At 43.3% G+C, this 25,767-nt stretch overlaps 2 protein-coding genes across 3 annotated transcripts; both read left to right on the top strand.

Annotated features, from left to right (window-relative positions):
* The first annotated feature begins 279 nt into the window (after positions 1-279).
* Positions 280-12,048, top strand: LOC118289562 (solute carrier organic anion transporter family member 1C1). Of its 2 annotated transcripts, XM_035616614.2 has the most exons (15): positions 280-964; positions 1,342-1,440; positions 2,888-3,029; positions 3,339-3,471; positions 4,868-4,992; positions 5,205-5,351; positions 5,532-5,630; positions 5,734-5,994; positions 6,560-6,724; positions 7,551-7,746; positions 7,847-8,012; positions 8,109-8,293; positions 8,587-8,651; positions 8,801-8,918; positions 9,706-12,048. In XM_035616614.2, exons 2-15 carry the CDS (start codon positions 1,390-1,392, stop codon positions 9,917-9,919), a joined length of 2,067 nt encoding a protein of 688 aa, XP_035472507.1. In that variant the 5' UTR covers positions 280-964; positions 1,342-1,389; the 3' UTR covers positions 9,920-12,048. The 2 variants fall into 2 exon arrangements, with proteins under 2 accessions (XP_035472507.1, XP_035472509.1); XM_035616616.2 differs by lacking the exons at positions 280-964; positions 1,342-1,440 and adding an exon at positions 1,499-1,683.
* Positions 12,049-14,026: 1,978 nt separating this feature from the next.
* LOC118292295 (solute carrier organic anion transporter family member 1C1-like) lies at positions 14,027-25,705 on the top strand. Its single transcript, XM_035621120.2, has 16 exons — positions 14,027-14,105; positions 14,285-14,411; positions 15,570-15,734; positions 16,662-16,803; positions 16,929-17,061; positions 17,148-17,275; positions 18,599-18,745; positions 18,914-19,012; positions 19,111-19,344; positions 19,444-19,608; positions 20,423-20,618; positions 20,784-20,949; positions 21,731-21,915; positions 22,041-22,105; positions 22,369-22,486; positions 22,631-25,705. Exons 3-16 carry the CDS (start codon positions 15,633-15,635, stop codon positions 23,166-23,168), a joined length of 2,418 nt encoding a protein of 805 aa, XP_035477013.2. The 5' UTR covers positions 14,027-14,105; positions 14,285-14,411; positions 15,570-15,632; the 3' UTR covers positions 23,169-25,705.
* Positions 25,706-25,767: the final 62 nt, after the last annotated feature.

Raw genomic sequence — 25,767 nt, 5'->3', positions numbered from 1 at the left:
TGTTTGTTAAGTTTTACTCTAAGTTTTAGAGTAATCGCGTTACTCTTGATAAGTGTAAATGGTTTCTACGAAACTACTCCCTATGAAGAAGCAGAACCTGTTCAAACCAACCGACATTGTGTGCAGTAACAGGGACACTCTTTTGTCAATATCTGTATGGCCAGAATAAAATATATGTGAGGAAGATTTTTTTTCTCTTTGTAGTTTTTACCACGAGGACCTCGAAAAATATGAAATTCTGCATTCCTGTTGCCACTGCCAATGTCAACATGCTCTGTAAAAGTTCTTTGGTGTGGAAAATGTCAGAATCAAATTATCACATGCCCCAATGTAACACGTCCGTCAAGGTGCTGTTATGCGATGTGCTGGGGAAACGCCATTGTTAGGGGCTATCAATGGGACAGGAAGACTTTGATCAGGTGTGGGAAACACCCAGTCTTACACAAGCTGAATTTCTTGCGGCGGAGGAAAAAACATTTCACTCTTTGAAAGCAGCAGACAGAAACAGCAGGCTCGTACAATAAGCCTCGGCCAGCTTCACGCTGCTGCTTGTTTGTTGTGCGTTCAAAAAGGATGGATGCTCGGGAGGCGTATGATGTTCACAGGAGCAGGATGTCCAAGTGCGCGCGAAACCGCGAATGTCGGCGTGTGTGCGTTCAGTGAACCTCTGAGCCTTCCGGTGCTCTTACATGCTGGACCTTAGACAACCAGTGCAGGGTGTGTGTGTGTGTGTGTGCGTGTGTGTGTGCCGGTGTGCTCGGGGGCCGTAGGGGTTTGGGGACTTTCTATTGACATGATCAACATGTGCACATGAGTGGCTGGGTTACTGATTACAGTTAATGCTGTAGCGTGTTTGTGATAAGACTCTTGCTCTATAAGCACAAAGTCCTGCCAGGGACAACAAGCCTCCGGCTACTTCAGCTCATCCCACCCATCCCTCACAGGACCACCGCTGCCTCCACAGGTAAATGCTTTTTTCTTCAGTTTTCCAACTCTTCTTACTCCTCTTCGCGTTCAAATGAAAGAGGAAACCTTTTTTTTTGTATTCGCTGGTGTTGCAGTGTAAATGACTGGTATATTGTGTGTTTTGTGATCATAAAACCGACTACGAAAGTTGATTCGGTAACAAATCTCTTGAAGTGCATTTTTATTACTCACATTAATTTCACACTACTGTACTTAGATTTGTGTCTTCTTCCTGTTACCGGATTTAACACAGAATCGTGGATACCGGTGACAAGAAGTTAATTTTGTTTCGAATTTCTTTTTACCATCAATTGAATTGAACGTAATTTCCCCCAAACTCTTATGCGCTCAGAGTCTCTTTGTGTCTTCCTGCAGGTGTTGTGTTTTCTGCCTCCTTGCATCTACCGAGAACACGGCAGCATCATGAGTGTGGAGACCAAAAAACCACGTGAGGTTTGCTGCTCCAAACTCAAGGTCGGTGAAATGTTAACCTTTCCCCGGTGTTCAGACGTTTGGGGACTATAGCTCACTGGGTTCACGTGGTGTCTTGGTCACTGTGTTGTGCACATGGAAGGGCTCCCGACTCTTGGCCGAACATCCAAAAGCCAAATGTGCTGTCGTCTTTTTCATCTTTTTTATGTGTTTTTGTCTTGGTTTGGCATTTCTCAGTGTTATCAGTGCCCTACGAATGCCGCAGCCGACTAGGCAGTAAAAAAGGTAAAGCATTAACGCAGGAAAGGCTCTGGGAAAATGCAGGTTAATCCCACACAAGTGGACAGGGATAAGGCAGCTAGTTGGTTAAATTGCTTCTGGGGCAGGATAACGTCGGAATGGTTGCTTTGACCCATATTTTATATCTAAGTCCCCTTCGTCAGTATGGTGACACCGTTTATGACATGCTTCCTCGCAACAGAGTTATCATATAAGAAAGGGGGCTATTATGATTATCATTATTATGATTATTATGTTATTGATATTAGTTGATATTGATTTCCTGGGAAAAGTGACGAGGGAAAAGTACGAAAATGTGAAAAAATGTCACTTCACCCTTAAACTATTTTATCTGCGGTCATCTACATATATTCACAGATTAGTCTCCGACCTATAACCCAGTGTGAATCCCTTTCAATTTTTAACTATCTTCAGGGAAAGGTCATGGCCGCACGCAACACAGAATTGGTTGAACTGGTAAAGCAAACAAACTACAACAAAAAATAGTACCATTTTATTTCATTTTCTATTATTTGCATGTGTATACTGTGCATCCAAAATGTTCTTTCTTTCTCCATTACAGAGAAAATGTGTAAATCAATATGATTGTGTCACTAATGTAAATCATATCAGACCTTTTAGGCAGTTCCTATACTTACAATATATTTTGGTGTTGTAAATTCATTTTTTTTTTGTTTACATTCATTCAAAATTGAAATTTGATTGATGTTATCTTGTCTGCTGCCACGCGTGTCAAGTTTCTCCATCCACACGAGGAACATGAGTGGTTACAAAGATAACGGTGGAGGATTTGCAACTAAAAGCACTTGATTTTTCTTAAAAAGATAGGAAGCAGCATGCTTGGCTATGGTTGTAAAGTCACTGTTTAAGATGAGAAGATGAGTAGTTACTCATTATTAACTTTTAATGGTCTCTACTTTTAAAGAGGCTTAATCTAATGTAAATTAAGATAATCCAATCGATGTCAAAGGCAAGTGTGAAGTAGCCTTAAACCGAGGTTGGTGGTGGCTCAGCCGCCCCCAAACATGCCTCTTGCCCACTCAGTCAAAAGTCAACACAAGAGATTATTATTCATTTACAATAAGCAACAACCCAGTCTTTTTTACTGAACCTGATCAAGTCAATATCCTCTGAACTTTAAAGACAACTTTTTTTTTTATGTGTGTGTGTGTGTGTGTGTGTTTTCTAGCTCTTCCTGGCCTCTCTGGCGTTTGTATATTTTGCCAAAGCCTTTTGCGGAGCCTATATGAAGAGCTCCATCACCCAGATTGAGAGGCGGTTTGACATCCCCAGCTCCCTCATCGGGGTTATAGATGGCAGCTTCGAAATGGGTACGTGCACTGTTTGATATTGTGTGCATCGTAGGTGCAACATCATATTACAAAACAGTGTGGACAAATCTGAGAGATGGAAGTTAGATTAATGTCATAGATTTAGCCACTAAGCCTTCTTGCCCCAAGTGAGATCTATATCACTCTTACGTCTGTATAGCAGCTTAGTTAACCAGCTAAATAATAAATAACTCAAAGGGGCAGTAAGCGATCGTCTGAGTCCATACTAGAAAGAGCAAAAAATTATATTTTCCTAAAGTATGCTTTTGAGCCAACTGTTAATTCATTCCTTCTGCTCCTCAATCGCAGGCAACCTGTTGGTCGTAGCCTTTGTGAGCTACTTCGGTGCGAAGCTCCATCGTCCCAGGCTGATCGCTATTGGCTGCTTGATCATGGCTACTGGATCGTTCCTCATCTCCCTGCCGCACTTCTTCCAGGGGCCGTGAGTACAAAAGTTTGATTTATACTCTCAATATTCCAACTTTTGAACAGTTAACATTGTGCCCTTGTTGAGGTATATTCTGCAGGAATTATACACATTAATTAGAATAATAACAGCACTTGGATACATAGCTGCCGTGGATGTATAAATAAGCTTAATATTAAGAGGTATATGTGGCACATTTTACTTGCACCGCAGGATTAACCTGTTTGGGGTCCTGTCGGCAAGAATTGTCTGTGGGGCCCGATTTGAGCCGCCTACGCTTGTCCCACAAGTTGAGCATAAAACTTAATTTACATGCCCACCGACCCAAAGTATAACCAGTACTATATGGTGGAATAATACCATCATGATTTCTGTGTTAGTGCTCATTTGAAATGTCCCACACGATTGCAATTTAAATTAGAACAAACATGTTAGAATTATACTAAACCAAATTTTGACACAAAGCCCTTGTAATAAGTTATGGTCAGGCCCCCATGCATGACCCACAATAGTCCCACAAATTCCTTATCATGCAGTTAATAAAATTTACACACACGGGGCTTTAGGGCCCCTGGAGGTCAGAGGCTGGGGGCCAGTTGCCTCTGCTTGACCCATTTGATAAACCGGCCTTGACATGGTATTTTTATGGCCATTTTCTGTTATGTTGTAACTCAGAATATATAACAGGCTAAAAGACAATGCATTACATTTTGGTGACATGTTTTGATAAGGTTTGGAGTTTTCAGGACGCAGGCACGCAGCAAAAGCACAACAGACTAAGTTCAGGCAGCCAGGCAAAAATCCAACCTCAAACTTGAAATGAAAACTAAGACCGCAAAACCACTGAAACAAAAGCAAGTGACCAATCCAAAATGTGAAGGAAGACCAGGAAACAGAACAGAAGCATCTGACAAAGGAGAAAGGGGAGCACAGGGAGTAAACACGCGAGGGAGGTATGCAAGGATAATCGGGTTCAGGTGAAACACGTAAGGCAGGCAGACACACAGAAGCAGGAAAGAGGACAAAGACAGGAAGTCATTTTAGCGAAGACACACAAGGCAAATCATTTCAAAGTAAAACAATTAATAAACTCAGAACATGTTGGCCTTCATTGACATTGCTTTGTCATGCTACTCACTCGCCCCAGCGTTGCTTCAGGTATCTGCTGCCCTGCTGTTACCCACGTTGGAATTGTCTTTTTAAATCGGAGATAAGAAGTACAAATGCACAGTCCATAACAATGTGCACATTGTGTGCATAATGCACATTCCATGTTACATACAAACAAATAATGCTTTCAATTCAGGCTTTTTCGTCGACGTCGTGAGTTTGGCAATTTTTCAGAAAATCCATCCAGGACATTGCTGAATCATTTTAAACAGTTTTTTTAATAATCCGTGTTGTTTTCCAGATATAAGTACGAGACCAGCGTGACTCACAACAAAGACAGCAACAGCACCGAGAACATCCTGCCCTGTCTTTCCAACCACAGCTTGACGGATATTGATGACACTCCTGATTTAGTGCCAAAAATAGGTATACAGCAAAAAAACCACCAAAAAACACTAACCTCAGATTCCACAGGTTTGAAACACACTCCTGTAACGGTGAAAAGGCCTTTGTCTATATTAGATGTTATACTATCCATATTACAATCAATGATATAAGTAAATTCACATGAACAGAAGATGAACAATGCTCAATATGTCATGGAAGTTCAGTTCTAAGTCCAGTTCCTCCTCGTTTAGCTTGTGAAAAGGCCGCTGGCTCGTCCTTGTGGATCTACGTATTCCTGGGAAACATGCTGCGGGGGATCGGGGAGACTCCCATCATGCCTCTTGGCGTGTCCTACCTGGATGATTTCTCCAAAGAGGAGAATACTCCTTTCTATTTGGGTTAGTTACTCGTTTTTTTTTACAGTGCTCTGCTGGTTTTTATGCCATTTTACACACGTTGCTCCAGATTTTATATTATACTCTGCTTTGGAGTGACTGTAATCTTTTATTCTTATTTTCCTGTACTGCTCCATTAATACCACCGCACTCAATCGCTCTTCAATCTCTGCCGTGTGCCAGCCTGTATCCATACAATGGGAATCTTAGGACCGATGTTTGGTTACATGCTTGGGTCCTACCTTGCCAAGATCTATGTGGACATTGGATCAGTGGATTTAGGTATGATGAGGGGAAAAAAAAAAGGTATAAAATGTGTTAATGTTGTATTTCTAACTCTGCATATTCACTGAACCTGCTGCATTCACCCTTCTCCTTCTCACAGACAGTATCACCATCAACCACAAGGACTCCCGCTGGGTGGGCGCCTGGTGGCTGGGCTTCATAGTGACTGGCACTGTGATCCTGCTGTCCGGTATCCCCTTCTGGTTCCTGCCCAAGTCTCTGCCCAAGCAGGGCGAAGAGCAGAGTCAGAGTAAGGGCACGGAACTGGCCACAGTGGCCGAGCAGGAGGACTTCCTCCCGGAGGAAAACCAGGAGCTTGAAGAGAAAGAGAAGCCGGTCACATTCCGGGAGCTGGCTAAAGGTACCGCGCAGCCCGTTGCATCTTTATTATTTCACGCGCCGCGTTATTATATTCAAAATTCAAGATCCCAAAACTATTTCAAAAGAAATGCACATCAAAAAAAGGCTTGAAAAAAGGTGAGACTTGTGAAATGTGTCAGTGTGCAAACAGATTATAGAGTCAATGTGCCAAAATCATTAACCAGCTACAATCAGAGCTAAGACCTGTAATCCTGAACCTCACCTGCAGCTATTCGCCTACAAGGAACCTGAGGCGAGAGTCAGGACAGGGAAATGTGTGGGGACAGTTGCCTAAGATAAGGTCCATTCTTGCCATAATATGGCAAGATTGGACATATCCAAAATGTACACCTTTGTTAATTGCTCTTTGAAAGAAAGATAATATTTAATAGGTAAACAAATGTACAGAAATGTTCTTCTTTAAACTTTGTAAGCAAAGTCCTGAGGCTACTGAATCAGTTTGATTGAACATTTCTACTCTAGCAATCGCGATAAGGGGAAACATCTCAATAAAACCTTTTTGTTGTTGTTGCTATAATCTCTCTTTGTGCTTTGTCCTCCACCAGACTTCATTCCGTCCCTGCGGCGACTCTTCAGGAACAGCATCTTCTGCCTGATGATGCTCACCCACCTGGTGGCTGTCAACGGCTTCATCGGCCTCATCACCTTCAAGCCAAAGTTCTTGGAGCAGATCTACGGCCAGTCGGCCTCCAAGGCCATTTTCCTCATAGGTACGACAGTGAACCCCCCCCCCCACACATTTACTCTGCACCCTTGTTACCAGAGGCGACTGAAACAATTATGTTATTGAAGGGAAGTGTGATTGTGATAGATAAAGCTGACTCCGAATGTAAGCAGCAAGTAGTCCGCTGTGTGTGTGTGTGTGTGTGTGTGTGTGTGTGTGTGTGGGGGGGGGGGGGGGGGGGGGGGGGGGGGGGTGGCGGGGGAGGCTATGATTAGCTTTTTATGGCTGTATACCTGCTTGGCAAGCTAAGAGTGTCAATTGTTGGGATGTGCATAAATTCCAATTCAATATTCTACATTTGGCTGCTGAACAAGTTTCAATGAAAAAACAAACAAGCATAGAAAACACTTATGTAATGTTATTTTCCTGCATATATCCGACACATATGTACCACAAGATATTGAAAGACACTGTTAATGAGCCTGCATAAAACAATTTACCTAAACTAGCGATTGCTAACTAGGATTACCTATACCCATGGGGTAAGGCCATTTATCCCACTATTAGAATTGTTTAAAACAAAGAAATAGGATAAATGGTTTAATATTTATTCAAATTCATCAAAACGCTGTTCATAAAGATGGATTAAAGAAATGAAAGGTTGTTAAAATAAAGGGGAAAAAATATTGGGTGGTTATAATGGCTGAGAGAAACAGATCAGTGGTTAAAATATAACATTTGCCTGAGTTCCCTTTACATTTCTACTCTTCAACAGCTCCTGTGCATGTGTGTGTTTCTCCAGTGTTAATTACACATCTTTTCATTAGCTTGGCCAATAAGACTTTTTCACCTTAAAACAATTCCCCCACCAGGTATACTGAACCTGCCGGCAGTAGCTCTGGGCATCATCACCGGAGGTTTTGTGATGAAACGCTTCAAGCTGGGCGTCATCGGAGCAGCCAGGATGTCCATTTCTGCCACCACCTGTGCCTTCAGTCTGCTCGCCATGCAGGTCTTCATGCACTGTGGAAATGCAGATGTGGCTGGTCTCACCGTCTCATACCAGGGGTGAGTAGTAGCATGCGGAGCACCCCTTTGACCTGCTCGCAATAACTGTATGAAGATTCTTTATCATTGTGTGTTTGTGTTGTGTGTGTGCTCGCTCCAGAGCCCCTGAGGTGTCCTACAACCAACAGACGATGGTGTCGCAGTGCAACGTGGGCTGCTCCTGCTCAATGAAGCACTGGGACCCGGTGTGCGCCTACAACGGCATGACGTACGCCTCGCCCTGCCTGGCCGGCTGCCAGACCTCCACGGGCACTGGCAGGGACACGGTGAGGGCCTCCCAGAGATGGTTGACCCGGTGGATAAAAGACCTCCGTCCACTACAGTCACATGTAATTACCCACACTTCCTCTCTGGTTCTCTAGGTGTTCCACAACTGTACCTGTGCTGGGGAGATGGCGTCTCCAGTCGTGAACATGTCCGCAGTGCTGGGCCAGTGCCCCAGGAAGAGCAACTGCGACGGCATGTTCAAAATCTACATGGCTCTGTCTGTGGTCGGGTCCTTCATTTCCGCGTGCGGAGGCACTCCGGGCTACATCGTGCTGCTCAGGTCAGAAACACTAACGCTTAATTTGGCAAATGATTCCACTGCCATTGAGCTGAATAGAAAACAGTTAAGCTGTGGTTTTCATAGTAACTAGTTTTACTCAATTTCTCTATCTGATAACTCACGATAACACAGTGTTAAACTGCATCTAATGCTGACATTAACATCTAATAGCTATATCTATATCTATATATGTATAAATATATAGATATAGATATAAAGAAAGATATATATCTATATCTATATATATAGATATAGATATATATCTACATATATACTTTTGCTACATGTCCCAGGTCCATACAGCAGGACCTGAAGTCCCTGGCCTTGGGTATGCAGACACTGATAGTGAGAACTCTGGGTGAGTTTGGGACCTATACTTCTGTTACATGAATGACATAATGTTGGAATTAAAAAACCAAACAACATGACCAGGCTTCTAATAAACCTATTGATCGTACTCAGCCCAAGTGCTCAAGTGTAAACACACGTGACCCTGTGTCTTTCCAGGTGGGATCCCTCCTCCCATTTATTTCGGCGCACTCATCGACCAGACCTGTTTGAAGTGGGGAACCAAGCAGTGTGGAGGTCGCGGAGCATGCAGACTCTACAATGCTAACGCTTTCAGGTACGATGAAGCAAGTCTCTTATGTCTTTGCTTATTTTTTCCGACGGACTAGCCTACTTCTAATAATTCACAGGCATGTTGAATTTGAACATTTAAGCAGGACATTTGGATTAAAAAAAGTGTCTCCAAATGTTTAAAGTTAGATAACATCCATACATCTAAGGGAACAGAATGCCTTCAGTTTTTTTTTTGAGTTTCAAAGCATTTCCATTTTATTGGAGTCCGATTTACTTTTTTAAAAATTGTAAAATGTCAATATTAACTGACATAGAATATTAACAACCGCCCTGGTGATAAAACATTGTTGAGGAACTTGTGGAGTGTTTCAAATAAAATTCCAATGCAAAAAAAAAACATAAACATCTATGGGAATATACTTTTATACACAGATTAAATAAAAAATCCCATAGAAAAGAATCCAAAGTGGAGGCGGCCGTGGCTCAGGCGGTAGAGACGGTCGTTCGATTACAGTCCGCATGCCAAAGTGTCCTTGGGCAAGACACACAACCCTAAATTACCTCTGACGGCTCCATAATTTAAGAGAAGCTCTTTTTTATTACAGTCCCTTTACTTGCAGCTGGTATAGCTTAGTTGATTACACCACTGACTTCTGGTACAGAAGGTCGGGGCACAATTCCAGGTCAGGGTTCGATTTCAGGACATCCCAGTGTGGGCCCTCAGGCAGTGCCCTTCATGCTATCTGCCTCGATAATTGTAAGTCGCTTTGGACAAAAGCCTCAGCAAAAATGTATGTAATGTAAAACACAAAGTGTTTCTTTTGTTCCAGAGTGACGTACATGGGTCTGATTAACGGATTCTACCTCCTGTCCAACGTCCTGTGGGTGGGCCTCTACTTCGCTATCGTCAAGCGGCAGAAGAAGCTGGCGCTGAGGAGTCAGGCCAAAGAAAATGCGCTGGAGGGCAACGGGGCATCCAACGGACACGCCAGCGTCAGCATCGCCGGCGGCAAGGAGGACACGGACAAGGAGAGCACCATTTGAGGCGGTTCGGCGGGGCAGGGTCACTGTGAGCGACACATACAGTATTTCTCATCGCTTAACCACTTGTGCTGCCGCCCAGACTGGACCAAAACGCAGTAATGGTACAGTGTCAGCTCTCTTCGGTCTTTAAGCAGTATACCTCTTTTTATATACAGTGTGTGTACAGTATGTGTTCAATATTTTGTATGTACAGTACATTGTTTTAAATACTAGCGCAGGACATCTCTCAAGTGTTGTTATGAGTTACTGACAAGGTTTTCTTCCTTGTTTTTTTCCAGTTATTGGCGCGAGAGAGTGTGTGTGTGAGATAATACAGCCCTCTGCATTGTCTTCAATGAACTGTATATTAATGGAGACACTGGTGGTGGGGGGAGTTTTTTTTTAGCTTGTGTGTAAAAGTTTAGTAACAACCGCAGCGAAGTAAACGAGGCATCTCGAATACAGTTAGTCAGGACGACCGCGTCTTTACAAGAGTGACCCCCCTCCACTTACAGTACACATGAGTGTCCTGTAGATGGTTCATGTTCCTGGCCAGCCGAACACGTGTTGTTCTCTGCTTCTGCCGGTCAGAGTCTGCGCTGCAGATTTGCAGAGTCACTGTCATTGTCGCTGCAGGCTGATCGAGTCAGCGAGAGAAGCGCAAGCTTCCCTCACGGAATTTTCAATTCAATTCAATTTTTTTTGTATAGCACCAAATCACAACATACATTGTATCAAGGCAGTAGTGAGGTCAATATTACAATATCACAGGGAAAACCCAACAAATCCCACAATATGAAAGAAACAGTTTGTTACCGAGGATCGGTGCCGATGTGTAATATGCGTGGAGTGGAGGCCCTGACACGATGCCAGTGCCACATGTGAGTATATTGTAAAAAGAATAGTTTTGCTAGTTATTCAAATTGCCCTTTCTAGCCAAGATTCCATTTTCTCGCTAAACTGTGCCTAGACCATAAGGTAATTTTCATGTGTTGGGTTATTTTTATATGAACAGTTATTCCCAGGAGTGAGGAGGGCAGGTGATGGGGATATTTTATAAAATGAGGCTTGTGTTTTCCAAACTAGCGATGCTACGGATGTTCAGCTGTAATACACAAAGTTAGGTAAAGCCCTGGGATTCGTCAGCCTTCGCAAAAAAACAACGACATTGCAGTTTTGAAGGATTTCAAACAAATTCTGAGATAAATTCAATTCAATGTCAGTGCTTTATTAATTTAAAAAAATCAATTATCTGACCAAGACCTGTTCCCTGGATTGTAGAATTCGGTTTGTTTGTCCTCAACTTTACCGGCACACTTTTTTTTATTAGTGCACTGATTTAGTCTGATCTTATTTTTGCCCTCGACCCCCACGTTGTAGACCAGTGTGACAGAGTCATTCATGCAAAATGGAGTCAGACGCTTTCCTGAAGTCAATTCAACTTTTTTGTTTGTTGTAAATGTAGGTTAGGTCATTCAAGTGTGAAGAGTGTGTACTGTACATGGTCTGTGGTGAGGTAAAAAATAAAAAATGTGGATAAACGTTTGTCTTGACAGCGTTGATTCGGCCAGTCGGGGTCAAGGCTTCAGTGTGTGCATCCACATACGAAAATCTGCGCTACAAAGCGTTTTTTATGTAAATGAGTGATATAAGTGATATACTCAGACGCTGGTCCCAAGGTCAAGTGAAATTTGGACTACGTCAGTACTTTACCTATACATTATTTGAGATGCATTTTATTTGATTCGCTGTCTGGAGTCACAGACACTGAGGCAAGAGATGGGGACATTTAGGCTGGCAACTTTCTTCTGTCTGTTCGCAACGTGCCCGTGCGCACCTGCCTGACACTGCACACACTTCTGGTTATATCACATCAGTTTACACAAACTCTGAAGGTCGTGAACGTTTGCATAGTCCTCTGGATGTTCGTTCTGCACTGTGGACCGGGAGGAAGCGGAGGGCAACTCTTCTGCGTGTTTTACTTGTAACACTGACCCTAGTTGTTGAGAATAAGAAATTATATTTTGATTTGGATGTTTGTATTGTTTCCACCTGTTCGGTTTTATCATTTCATTCTTTTTACAAACGTCCAAAGTTCCCGATTGTCCTTGAAAAATATCTGTGAGCATTAAAGACAAATTTTCACAATATTTCTTTTTGTCCATTTTCTTTTTTAAGATGTTCTGTCAATGCTGCATTAGGCCTGTTATCATGTCGTCGCTTTTTGTTTAACTTTATAACTTTTGTACCATCAACTGGACCAAAGCAATCTTGCAGCTGCTGTTTTTGTTTTCTGGCCTTCAACTTTACTGTTCTGGTCTACTGTTCTAAACCTTTGGCCTACAGTCACAGCCATTTTGCACAGGAAGGGCCACGCAAACAAGCACGATAACATGCTGCACGGTGCCTTATAGGGGGGAAAGAAGTTGCCGGAGTTGTCCGAAAAGTTGCTAATTCAAGTAAACGTGCAAAGTTGGGATCAGTGATTTCTACCAAACAGATAAAAGAGGACTACTCCCGCGTAAAAACCCTCCTTTACTTTGTGTGTTTCACCAAACAGGTTTTCTCCTTTAAAAGGATTAATCAAGCGCAGAGCCAACGTTTTGCCATGTGATCTAATGAGTCATGAAGGTCGTGGTCAGTGATTGTGATATTTTATGATTTGGTAGTGCATTTTATCACTTTGATGACAATGATTAAGAATTACTCTTGTGCAGATAAGAGGATGTTTTATAAATAATACAAGTTGGTAACTTTTATATTTTTATGCTTAATTGAAAATACATGATCTTCCGTGCATTCGTGATTTTAATAATGATCTCAATTTCATGTTTTGCCAAATGACATGAGTGTTCAGTGCAGTGTCTGGCTTCACCAGCGGGCTGTGCACAACTCAACAAAATATCCACAACATATCCACTGTATGGCACTGCTATTTTTTTTTATAAACAGATGTCAGTCAGTATTGTAGAATTTAAAAAAATAATGTGAACACGCCTTAAGTTACTAAAATACACAATTATCTGTACTAATTGACTTGGTGCAAGTAAAACTGATGGTGAACTGATGAGCTGTACTAACCTGCATTCCTGTCTCTAGCTGCACCTGAGAATAGATGCAGTCTCCAGGTCTGGAGCCGTAAGTATAATTTCTTGGAGAGGGAAACGGCTTCCTTTGCTGTTTTCTGTACAGGAATGCGACGACTCTAAATCCTAATCCATGGAATTTTTTGCGAAAGGGGCCAAAGCTGATTGCGCGACCTGTTGCCTGGCTGCCGGGACGCCCCCGCGGGTTACCAGACCAACAGAGGGGTTCGTTCCTCCAACACATCTCCACTGCCAGAGACTCCGGACCCAAGTCCAACTGATGGTCACAAATAACACCTCTTGACTTGTAGTACATTTTAGAATTTCATTTAAAATCCCGGTGCACACTTGTAGAGCCCTGCCCGGCCAGACCCCCGCAATATATCTCAGACGTCTTACACCACTAGCCGAACTCTTAGGTCCTCTACCAAGTACCTCGGACGTGTTTTAAGACTCAGGATGCTTTTCAGTCTGAAGCCTAGTCTCTGGAATAGTCTCTCTACAGGCCGGAGGTCATTGGAATCTGTGCACCCACCTGTTCAGACTAGCATTTGAGGGGGATGTGGTTTTATTTTTGATTTGACAATAATGTTCTATCCATGCCCCTGTTTTTTCTATTATTATCTCCGTTTCTGTTTTTATTTATTCAGAGTCTATTTTTCTTATATGTTTGATCTCGTGTTTTATCCTCATGAAGCACTTTGTGACTGGTGTCTGTGAAGATGCTCACTACACTGAAACACGCTGTTCCACCTTTGAGGCCCTTTATTAGAGAGATCCAGTCCAGTATCAGGTGATGCACGGGAGGCAGTTGGGACATTCATGAGTTTCTTTTTAACCAAACTTCTTAAGTTTTCTTTTAATCAAGAAACTGAGATATTACCTTATGAGGGGGGAGGGGGGGCAAGGGGCCTATAGTTTGGAAATGAATAATCTGTCTTCACCTAACCCCCTTCCCCACCCCCTGTTCTCTTGTTGCTGCCCCCCTCCTCGCTGGCATGTGTGTGCGGAATGAAAATGTGTGAGGCCCTTTTGTCCCATCGGAGGAGAAAAGGAGCACGGACAGAGCAGGTCTGTCTCAGAGGGGAGACTCACGTCCCCCCGGCCCGGAGATGCAGCAGGTATTTCATGTTTTATCAAACTTCCTGCAAACAGCTGCTTTGCTATAAAGTGATTTTTTTCTTCTTCTCCCATCTAATTCTCCTGTTTGCATGATGTGTGTGCCTCCGGCTTTGGCTGTGAGCATTAACCAGGATAAACCTGGAGGGGATTATTGTAATTTGTAAAACTTTTCTCTCAGGACAAGTGAAGTCAGGGCGGTCACTGGGAAAACGCTTTTCTCTCTGCTATGGACTCAACCTGCAGCAGCTGACCTTTTACCGAGCGGAGAGGATCGTGAGGACCGGACACTGGAGCAGCTCACTCAGGTACCGTCTGCTTTTATAGGTCCTCTGGTTTCACTCACTTGTGAGTCTGAACCGATTTAGCATTGGAAATGTTTCCATGACAAAAGAAGAAAAAAATGGATGCATCTGTATAATTTTGCTAAACTATATAGTTTTTTTTTCTCATTAGACTTTCTGTCTGAGGTTTTAATCTGTTATACCTCAACAGGGTTATATCGCAGTGAAAAAAAATCTTAAAAATGATACCCATTATTTTGATATTAATCATCATTCAAATAACTGCCAATTAACAAAAACTGTATATATTTTAAAAAGAGAACAAATCTTTATGCATACATAAACACTCTACAGTATGAAAGAGTTAAATGCATTTTCCTTATCTTTACATTGGCCTGACCTGCATTCTTTAAACCTATATATGAGTTCTTGATGCACTCATATAAGTAAAATAAATAATGGCACAGTGTAAAAATATGCATTCAAAATGTGTTACTTAGGAAAAAGTAGCCTAATGATAACAAGGTGTATCAAAAATATATACCCGTTACTATTAGTAATTGCTCATTATTACTCATTAAGTGTGAAGTAACTATAGACTGTATTTAAAAAAAAAAGGATGTATACCATGTTCATATACAGTCTATGATGTAGACTCAGTGAAGCCAATGCAGAAGTGGCCAAAACCTGTATTCTCTCGGACGACCAGCAGGGGGGCGACTCCACATAGAAGTCGATGAGAGAACGACTCTACTTCTCACTTGATTTATAACGTTAGCAAAATATTTTCCAGAGGAGTTTATGGTCTCAATGCACAGTTTGCATTAGGGCCTGGATACGTATACCGTGTGATTGACAGCTAGTTCCGTCGAGGGGGTGCAGGTCGCAGGTATAGGAAACACAGTGTCTTTGAGCCCTCAGTCAGGCCCACCCCGTGACCCGCCGCTCCTCCAAATATGGTTACCTCTGCTTTTAAAAGACAAGTTGGTGCTGGTCCAGATGCTAAACTTGAGGCTTGAAAACGGCAGTTTGTGGCAACCAATGGCTGGTTTGTGGGCGGCAACCCACAGAAATGATCAAAGTAAAGTAGAAGAGCATCAAAACTGTACTTAGGTACAGCACCTGAGTCGATCCACTGTCTGTCCCGCAGCCTATCTTTGTCTGTGACTGCTTTTCTCGCAGTGCCCCTGAGGGCTGATTCACGTAGGTCACACCAGCAGACGAACCATCGAGGGGCACAGAAGGATGGAAGAAGCGGCAGAGGACAGAGACAGGATGGCCAGTCACCAGGCCCTGTGTGTGCCTGACCAGATGACCAGCAGACGCCCGGGCATCTCCACTCTCAAAGTACTGAAGCCGTCTACGTATCAACACACCTCTTTCCTGGTTATGCACAACAGTTTTTTTTTATTCATGGTCTCAAGTTCATTCTGCTGATGCCCTCAGAGTACACTGCACTCGATATGAACGTACCGTCTCGGCGCATCTGATTGCTTGGGATGTCCTATGGGTTTTTTTAGTTTTATAGACTGACAACCTGTTGTACCCACCTTTCACCAGGTCGTGCTGGAACAGACGCCAGCATCCCTTCGACCCTGGTTTAGACGATGGATGGGTAATTGCTTAGATCGTGAGACGCATATCTGTTTTGGCGGAAAAAAGAACAACATTCTTTCCCCCCGAAAAGTGGGGTAGAATCAAGCCAAGAGCTGATCTCATGTTGTTTTTCGCAAAGTCTTGGCGGCCTTAAAAACACCTCCCCCAGACCAGCACATCGCCGCTCGTCGAACACTTTTCGGCATCAGTCGTGAGTCTCTCAGACTCGTCTGATTGCGCCACTACACCGCAGACATCATCAGCAACCTTAATGGGACGTCACTCACAAAACACTATCGACGCTCTGTATGACATTTTCGTTCGAGACTTTCTTTCTCAGCATAGGTTTATTTCAGCTCGGAGAGATTGGCTTGTAAAGTGAAACAACACATAAGTCAGAAAAATATTGTTTGATCTTTCCTTATTCATATTCATATATATATATATATATATATATATATATATATATATATATATATATATATATATATATATATATACACACAGTATACACACAGGCATACTTGTGTATATGTCATTTGCCTTTTGTTTCGCTTCTCCAGGAGAAATCATAGTTGAGAATCAAAGCCATAAAACCATTTTTAGTCTTGCAAGAATTTATTGTGCTTTTCAGTTGGATGATACTAATGTCTCCACTTCCTTTTTTTTCCTTTCTAGTTGTTTATCATGGCGCTGTCCTTCGCCTACTTCTCCAAGGCCCTGACGGGGACCTACATGAAGAGCTCCATCACTCAGATCGAGAGACGTTTTGACCTCTCCAGCACCCACATCGGACTCATCGACGGCAGTTTTGAGATGGGTACCGTCTGACTCCGACGCTGCCAATCAGGCCTCACTCTTTTTCTCTCTTCCCTCTCCTGTTTCAGGTTGTGATTTTGTACTTGATGTACCTTTTCTCCCGCTGCTCTCTGTGGTTCACTACAGGCAACTTGTTGTTCCTCGCCGTGGTCAGCCATTTCGGCGCCAAGCTGCATCGGCCCAGACTCATCGCTATGGGCTGTGTCCTCATGGCGGCGGGGGCCCTGCTCACCGGCCTGACACACTTCTTCATGGGCCGGTAAAACACTTGGTTTTTTTTGAAACCTTTGCACAAAAAAAAAGAGTAAATCTTAATCAAATCATGTCACAATTGTTTTTCCGCAGGTACAAGTACGACACAGTTATTCAGGTTTTTCAGAATGACAGCGTGAACATCGCTGCCTGTGTGGATCCCATGACAACACGAGAGGCGTCCGAAATTCTGATGGAGCCGTCATTAGAAGACAAGAAAGGTGAGACTGTGGGCTTTGTGATGGGATAAGATGAGGGCCTTTGAAATTATACAATTATTTTCCAATTTAAACCGGCCATAACCAAGATTTTGATGCAAGAGAGCACTAACTTCTGTGCCATTTGGCCACAGCCAAAGTGCAAATGTTTTTTTCTCAAGGTTTAGCTATGCTTTCAGTACAGGTACGAGGTGCTCTATGAATGGCAAAGTTGTTTTTGAAGAGACGTTCATGGTCGCCAGAGGCGGAACTGTAAACTATCGGCGATCTCCTGCGACTTTCCACTCCAGTGAACAGAGGGAGGTGGTTTGCATACACAAAGAGTCTACTTTAACATGAAACCTGATTAAAACGCCCCGAACAAGTCACCAGTCTTTCCTTCAACCATGCCTGGAATGCACTGATCCTGGTCTGACCTTTAAAGCCCCCCTCACCTCCTGTGCAGTGGGAGACGACGGGGGCTGCGCAATAACGGCGGCCGTTGGAAGTATCAACCCCAAAGCGTCACTTCTTTGGGTGACTGTTGCCTCAAAAAAACTTATTTTTAAACTGGCAGTCGTCCTATTTGGGACAAATCCCTCCATCGCTGTTATCAGAATTCAACAGACAACGGTATTCACACAGCCTCGCGTCAGCACTGCCAGTAACCGGTCTGTATGCGGACTGCGGGGCCAACCAACAAGAATAATGATGTGATCATAAGGTCATAAGGTAGATTCAGCTTTTATAAATATCTGCTGGTGTATTTTTCCCTGTTTTGAGGAGGTGAGCTGCAGCCGAAATGCAACTTCAAGCCTTTGTTTTGAGTCGTAATCGATTCTTACTCTCACCAAAAGCGTGTCACGCATTGAATTGGAAGCGAATGCAACATATGAATCCTGTTCAGCCACTCAGATGAGGATGTATTCAGAATGGAAAGTCCAGTACAATGCTGTGGTATGCAACCCTAAGAACCCCATCCTATTAAAATTGAGTATATATCCATACACTCCGGTGTGAGGCAGCAGACATTATTTCCTCTTCCTGAAGGAAATATGAGGGGAATAAAAAGGAGTGTTTTTTCTACGTTTCACGTATCCTAATATTAAACATTTACATAAACATGCAGCCAAAGTTTTCTTTTAGATGCAACATCATAAGAATCTGTGGGGTGGTTTGGATCGCCTACATGTGTAATGTAATACTGTCGCATATCATCACATGTATGGGATGACAGAAGGGAGACCATTTCCCTATTGGAATGTGAGAAAAGAAAAATCCCACAGTTGCAGGATGCTGTCTGACTAAAATGAAAACCATTATTTATCGTTGTTTATCGTCATGCAGCCTGCGTGAGAGAGTCTGGTTCCAACATGTGGATCTATGTGTTCCTGGGGAACGCTCTGCGGGGGATTGGAGAAACCCCAGTCACACCTCTGGGCATCGCCTACATCGATGACTTTGCTAAAGCTGAAAACTCGCCATTCTATATAGGTAGGACCTGAGGACTGCCCCGTCGCAGATCCCCGCACTCTCATAGGGTGGAGGTATTGATTTATTTTTCCTGATTGAATGTATCCGTACGCCTCTTGTATAGTTTAAACACTTCCAGGCCACTTAATACAAAATGTTAAACTTGTGATTGTTTTGCGATTTCAACAGCATGCCTCCAGACCATAACTCTCCTGGGCCCCATGTTTGGTTTCCTCCTGGGCTCCTACTGTGCCAAACTGTATGTAGACATTGGATATGTTGATATGGGTAAGAGTAAAAATTTGTCCCAAAATAAAGTCTGGTGTACGATACAGACACACTCTGCACACAGGAAGTGACAGACTACGGCACTTCCTGCTCCTCAGAGAGTGTGACCATCACTCCGCAAGACGCCCGCTGGGTCGGCGCCTGGTGGATGGGATTCCTGGTGTCCTCCGCCCTCCTGCTCATCTCCAGCGTTCCCTTCTGGTTCCTGCCGCGCACTCTGCCCATGCAGGAGGGGGACGAGAGCAAGCCGACGGCGGCGCACAAGACCCTGGAGGGGACAGGGGCTGCCCTCAACAACCACCACGACCTCAAGTTCACTGAAATCGCAAAAGGTACAACTGAAAAAAAGTTACACCAATGATGTTTTACATCCAGTTTGGTTGCAAACACTACAGATTTTGTATTTTCGTTAACTGGATGCCCTCCCTCAGGGTTTCTTCCGTCGCTGAAGCGGCTGCTGGGAACTCCCGCTTACTTCTTGCTCCTTTGTGGCAGCATCCTGAAGTTCAACTCCTTCATCGGCCTGTTCACCTTCAAAGCCAAATACATGGAACAACAGTTTGGACAGTCTGCATCCAGAGCTAATTTCCTTATTGGTAAAAAAAAATCATCTTTTCAACCGTGCTCTTCTCACACTTTGAGATAAACTGCACCAATCGCACATGGTCAACTAATGGTAAGCGGTAAGAACATTTAAATGGTAAATTGAACTCAAATCAGGTTATTGTGAGTAAGGTTCAGTGTTAGGGTATATATTGATTTATTTATTTTTTTTATGATTCACTACATCACTAGCTACCTCTCTTCTTTCCCCGTTCAGCCATATTTTAATAACTGCTACTGTCGGAGGAAATGGAAATATGAATCTACTGTGCAACCAATCACATTGCAACCATAGCTGCAGTTTTGCTGCCTTACCCTAGCCAGGGAGCAAGTGAAATGTGAAAATAATAGTGAAGAAAAACAATTGTAAATATGAAACATTAATCCAAATAAAGAGTACGACAGAGCAGCTCACGTAGCCATAACCTGCTCCCCTGCAAACGAATGCAGATAGTTCTACATTTGGCGGGTAGTGGGCTTGCTAACCTTCATGTTGACTTTAGGTCATGTCGAGGATCTCAGGACATACAAATTTCTCAAGGCAGATATTCACATGTACAGGGACTCCTTGTTGGATTCACAGTGCTTCATATGTCACATGTTTTTTGGGAAATTTGCGAAAAGACCGATGACCTCTCACCTGGGGTGCAAAAAGTCCGATTTTGTTTAAAACAAGTACAGGAATCGGCACATATTCTCTAATGAAGTTTCCAATAATATTCTCTTCGATAAAGTTCAAGAGTGATCCGAGAACTGCTGTCCCGTGATACTGTGAGTACTAGGCCCACTGGAGTGTTCCTCTTCCAGGCGTGTTGAACCTCCCGGTGGTGTCGGTGGGGATCTTCCTGGGCGGGCTGCTGATGAAGCGGTACAAGCTGAGCGTGGTGTCGGGAGCCCAGCTCTCCTTTGCCACGTCCTTCCTGGCGTACCTCCTCCTCCTGCTGCAGTTCGGCACCAAGTGCGACAACATTCCCGTGGCTGGCCTCACCGTTTCGTACAACGGGTCAGTGCCGCAGACACGGATGCACGGGCACGTGAACAGGACTGTAGCTTTGACAAAAATCATTTGAAATCTACATTTTCTGCGGTTGTTTTTTACTGTCAGCCCCTCTACTTCTCCTTTTTTAAAATCCAGTGTAAAAATATAAAAACTACCTTTGCCCCGCAGGACGCAGAGCATATCGTACGACAGAGAGATGCTCTTCTCGGAGTGTAACAGCGACTGCTCGTGTTCGGCAGAGGAGTGGGATCCCGTGTGCTCAGACAGCGGCATCACGTACATTTCTCCGTGTTTGGCTGGCTGCCTCGACTCCAGCGGATACGGCAAGAACACGGTAGGGCCGCGAGCGAGAACGCAAAAAACAATGCACTGTCAACCCCCTTATCACGGGTGTCGAGTTGATGGGTTTGGCAATTCAAACATGGCCACATTGAACTAAAAAACTATTAATTTTGGTATTGGTATTGGTATTCATTTTCATTTTATTTTCCTCACAGATGATGTTTAAAAGTATATGGCATATATATATATATATATATAACCATATATACAGTAGATATTATTCATAGGATGTATTTGAATATTTACTGTGGCAAAAACAAAGTGGAGATTTCCTGTTGTTCTCTCGAATACATGTGCACACACTTGACACGAGCAGATAATGGGTTCGGCAAAGCACGTATCATGTTTTAAACCCGAATTAGGTTCACGGTCTGTAACAAAAATAATCAAAGGTCAAAGGTCCACTTATTAGCTTTCAGCTGCATCACTCATCTTCATACAACAAAAATAGGCCTGTGAATTCATTATTTTCCTCCATTTCAACGCGCCCCCCCCCCTGCGACCCATTTATCCAAATATGGGAATTTGATATTGTTGTCACTTACATTTGTTTTACTTCATTTAGAAAGTTTTGCTATTTAAAAAAAAAAAATAATAATTTGTATGTAAATTGTTAATGTCTTAATTGTGTTACCATGTAATGGTGAAAGGGCAAACACCTCTTTGGGCAGACTGATTGTTGTGTTTTTAATCATCAGGCTATTGTTGGGTGGGCGTTTTATCTATGTGATTTTTCTACACCGAATCACATCCTGATCAATTTTTTTTATCAGGTATTTCACAACTGCAGCTGCGTGTCCGCCTCCTTCCCGGCAGGCAGCAGCACATCGGTGAAGCTGGGCCGGTGTCCCCACGCCAAGGACTGCAGCCGAAGTTTCACCTCCTACATGGCCGTGTCCGTCCTCAGCTCCTTCATCAACTCCCTGGGGGCCACGCCTGGCTACATGGTCATCATACGGTCTGCGCTCCCAAGGAGGAGATAGAGACTATTGGAGATGTCAATGTTTAGAATTTGCGATTCAGTGATCACATTGTTTTGATGGTGTAGGGTCCTGGTGACCTGGTGCTGTTTTGTAATTACAGATGCATCACACCAGAGCTCAAATCACTTGCATTGGGTATCCAGGCCTTGGCAACCAGGACTCTTGGTGAGCCTCATTACTTTCATTTGCATGGAAATCTTGCTTCATCTGTTTGATTTGAATTAGTTTTTTCCCCCAATGTCAGTAGTGGCTCGGATAGGTCCCAATCTAAATATCACTCCTTTGAATAAAAAATAGTCTAGTTTGAATGCAAATAGTTTGGTTTGTCAAAATGAGACAATATGAGAAAATATGTTTGGGGGAGGACACAATATTTGTCTGTTGCGTTGTATTCCATTGTTGTAACTGTACACATACGTTGTCTGCAGGTGGGATTCCTGCACCAGTGTACTTTGGGGCCCTGATTGATTCGACTTGCCTGAAGTGGTCGATCAAGAAGTGTGGGGGCAGGGGCGCCTGTCGCATTTATGACTCCGATTTGTACAGGTATGTCCCGGGCAACAAATGTGGGAATAGAATCGTGATTGCTAATGAGACTCCTTGAAAGCACCGAGTGGTATTATTATGGTTATTACGTATAATTATCTACCTAAGATTCATTACGCTCATCGCTTTCTGTTATATTTTCAGGATCATCTTCCTGGGTCTGATCACTTGTCTCAGTGGTTCCTCGTACTTATTCATCGTTGCCGTCATCGTCCTCCTCAGGAGACAGTTTCGAAAGCCCGAGCGGGAAATGGAGAAACAACAACCCGCAGCCTCGAATGAAATCGAACTCGAGGCCCCGTCGAACCTCGCCGAGGGCCAGCCCGGCGCCCCTCAAACTCCCAAGCCGCCTCACGGCGCACGACTTTGGGTGAGAACAGCCACAGAGCCGGAGGAGGGAGGGGAGGTTCATGAGACGGAGCGGATCGCCGAAGACAGTGGACTCAGCTGCACAAATAACACCCACTGCCTGACGGAGACCACTGTTGAGCTCTCTCCTCCTCCAACTGACAGAGCAAAGTCAGAGCTACAGGGGCTGAAGCCAGAGGAGGAGGACAAAGAGCGTAAGGACGAGGCCTCGACGGAGACAAATGCACAGGTGGAGGAAGAGAGCACAGGACACAAGGACGCGCCGCAGAAGGTAACACCACACTGCGAAGGAACTGACGGCCCACGAAACTAGGCCAAAGGGGACCAGTGGAAGTGTTTGGCCAAATGTCACATTTACATGGATTGTCAAGAGGGACATCTTTGTCCTCTGCTCTATTCTAACAATACCCCCCCCCCTCTTTAATTTATTACAGGATAGAGCTGTTACACGTGAGGAGATATTTACACAGCTGTAGAAACATAGAACTTTGTATAAAAGTGAAAGGGCACTGAACAATTCGAAACGCTGACTCATGCGTGCACGTGATTACACAGCATCTCTGCGGGGCCCGGACTGAAACAGAGCTCACGTCTCCATAATGCTATGAACATGAAAAAATTTGAAAATTATGATTATGTTCCTGTTACGTTTCTTAACAGGGACGTAATCATGAGTAATCATTGAGGACGTATTTTCAAATATATGTACGTTATTACCTAATTTAAACCTGCAGTAATATTTTTTGGGCCACTTGGGGGCAGCACAAATTGTTTTATATTTTGGAATTTTAAAATAATGACCTGAGAGAGATGAGGGGCAATCATGCGAGCCAAGTGTGGCTTATTTACACCTTAAGAGGACGCAGAGAAACATAAGCATTCATCTGGAGTTATGTTTCTCGGCATCGGACGATCACAAGTTCAATATTCACTCTCCGTTTGTCTCTAGTTTGACCCCAACAACTGTCGTTATTATACAGCCCAGGCTTCATATATGTACAGTCTTTTGAAGAATCGTCCCATGAATTCTAGGCCGGAGCAAAGAGGTCCCGACTTGAAATAATGAAACAATGAAACTACCGGCTTTGCTGACCAAAGAGTTGTTTCGTTTCCATGCAGTCAATAAACGGGTGGCATCTGTTTTTCCCAGCGCATGGTCCCAGGTCTCGGTTATGTCCGCTGTTTATCTGTCACATCTACAGCTCCTTGCAATAACTAAAATGATCCAGGGGATGTGACAGAGGAATGACTGTGCTATGCTTTCCCCTGACCATAAATCACAAAAATAGATGTTAAGTCTCACACGCGGCCGCGTAGTTGCACACGACACCCACATTCTGATTTCTTTTCCTTCCTCAATTGTTTTCTTTCAGCCGTGTCCTATTTTCAAGACTGAATATTAACCTTTTTTAAACACCCTCCTCTTGTCCACTGGAGTTAAATATTTAATAGGCTTATTATATATTAAATCAAATTAACCTTTTAACCAAACCAGCCAATGAAATGGAGCGGGCACTGGGTAAATCGGTTACATGTGGCCAAAATCATCCTGAAGTAGTTGTGTTGTTTATGTGTTCATCATATGAGTTTTGGCAAAGGACTTTGACTGCGTTTTGGCCACATTGTGTAATAGAATAATGATAATAATAATAATAATAATAATAATAAGAGAGAAATCTGCAATAATATCACCTTTTCATTATAATTGCTGCAGATTTTGTGCAGGAAACAAAAGGGGGTGTTCATTGGACCTCGGCGGGTTTGGGGATGTTTGGAGCTGTGAGCTCAAAGCCTCGGTGAAAAGAAACGCCTGCACTTACCCGACAGGCCGGTGGTGACGTTTCCCCAGTGGGGCAGTGGGATGATCTCGATGGACACAGATCATCATTAGAAACAGTGATCACGACGTTGAATAGCATGTGTTGTGATGTGATCAAAGGGCTGCCCGCTGCGTTTAGTAATGTGAAATGAAGTGTGAGATTTTATCTCATGTATTCTCTAATGATTACATTTTTTATGAGCACTTTTCTTACAGCCAGTGCGCCGAGAGTATCTCAAATGAACAGTCCATCTTCTATTCAATCCAAATAAATCCGGTTGAAAGCACACCAGACGCCATATAGCAGATCTGCTTGAAACCCACAGATAAAGCTCCCCAAACCCTATTTTGTCAGTCAGCTTATTATAATATATATATATATAGCAAGATATGTCTGTATGTGTATTTTCCTCGCTTTCCCCAACAGTTTAATGTAGGTGAGGCACGGAAAACCGGTGACGCCATATTTCAACCACAGTTTAGCAGCATTTGAACCAAAGTCTGACGCCAGTTTGAAGGTTCATTTGCTTTGATCATGAATATTTAAACCCGATAACTAATTTTGCAGCCACCTGGTGGCAGTGACTGAAGTCGGGGATTTACAAGGAGTTAATGAACGGCTGGTTTTTGTAGGGGTGGTAAGACATTTGGGCCGGGAAAGAAGGATTTTGAAAGATGAAAGGGCCAACCCTCTTGTTGACCCCTGCCGACCTGGCTATTTAAAATGTCTTTCCTGTATGATGGGTCTGACCTCTGAACCCTCCCATGGTGAAGGAGCTCAACCAGCTGAACAGATTGTTGTACTCTTGACTTTGTTCAATTAAATATGACTTTTAGACAAACTTGTTGTATTTGAATATTTTTGTTAATTTCTTGAGGAAATCCAGATTTCCCACCATAGTGACAACAGGCTGTAGCCTTTTAGCTGAGAGCTGCCCAATTTTATTCTTCAAATTCAGCTTATGTATTTATGTCTGGTCTGTTTTTACTGTTGTGAATCTGTTTTTATCTTGTAAGGTGTCTGAGTATTCTGAAAGGAGCCCATAAATAAACAATTTATTATTATTATCAGCATTTATTTGGAATTTGTTTC

This window comes from Scophthalmus maximus, chromosome 12, assembly GCF_022379125.1.
Source record: "Scophthalmus maximus strain ysfricsl-2021 chromosome 12, ASM2237912v1, whole genome shotgun sequence".
Taxonomy (NCBI): Eukaryota; Metazoa; Chordata; class Actinopteri; order Pleuronectiformes; family Scophthalmidae; genus Scophthalmus; species Scophthalmus maximus.
Note: the sequence above shows the minus strand (reverse complement) of the source record. Positions and strands in the feature narration are given on the sequence as shown.

Bases quoted from the DNA above. Each gene is read 5' to 3' on its own strand.
- LOC118289562 (XM_035616614.2), top strand. From the start codon at position 1,390: ATGAGTGTGGAGACCAAAAAACCACGTGAGGTTTGCTGCTCCAAACTC. The intron at 1,441-2,887 runs GTCGGTGAAATG...TGTGTTTTCTAG, and splicing joins TTTGCTGCTCCAAACTCAAG to CTCTTCCTGGCCTCTCTGGC. The intron at 5,631-5,733 runs GTATGATGAGGG...TCCTTCTCACAG, and splicing joins CATTGGATCAGTGGATTTAG to ACAGTATCACCATCAACCAC.
- LOC118292295 (XM_035621120.2), top strand. From the start codon at position 15,633: ATGGAAGAAGCGGCAGAGGACAGAGACAGGATGGCCAGTCACCAGGCC. The intron at 17,062-17,147 runs GTAAAACACTTG...GTTTTTCCGCAG, and splicing joins ACACACTTCTTCATGGGCCG to GTACAAGTACGACACAGTTA. The intron at 19,013-19,110 runs GTAAGAGTAAAA...CCTGCTCCTCAG, and splicing joins CATTGGATATGTTGATATGG to AGAGTGTGACCATCACTCCG.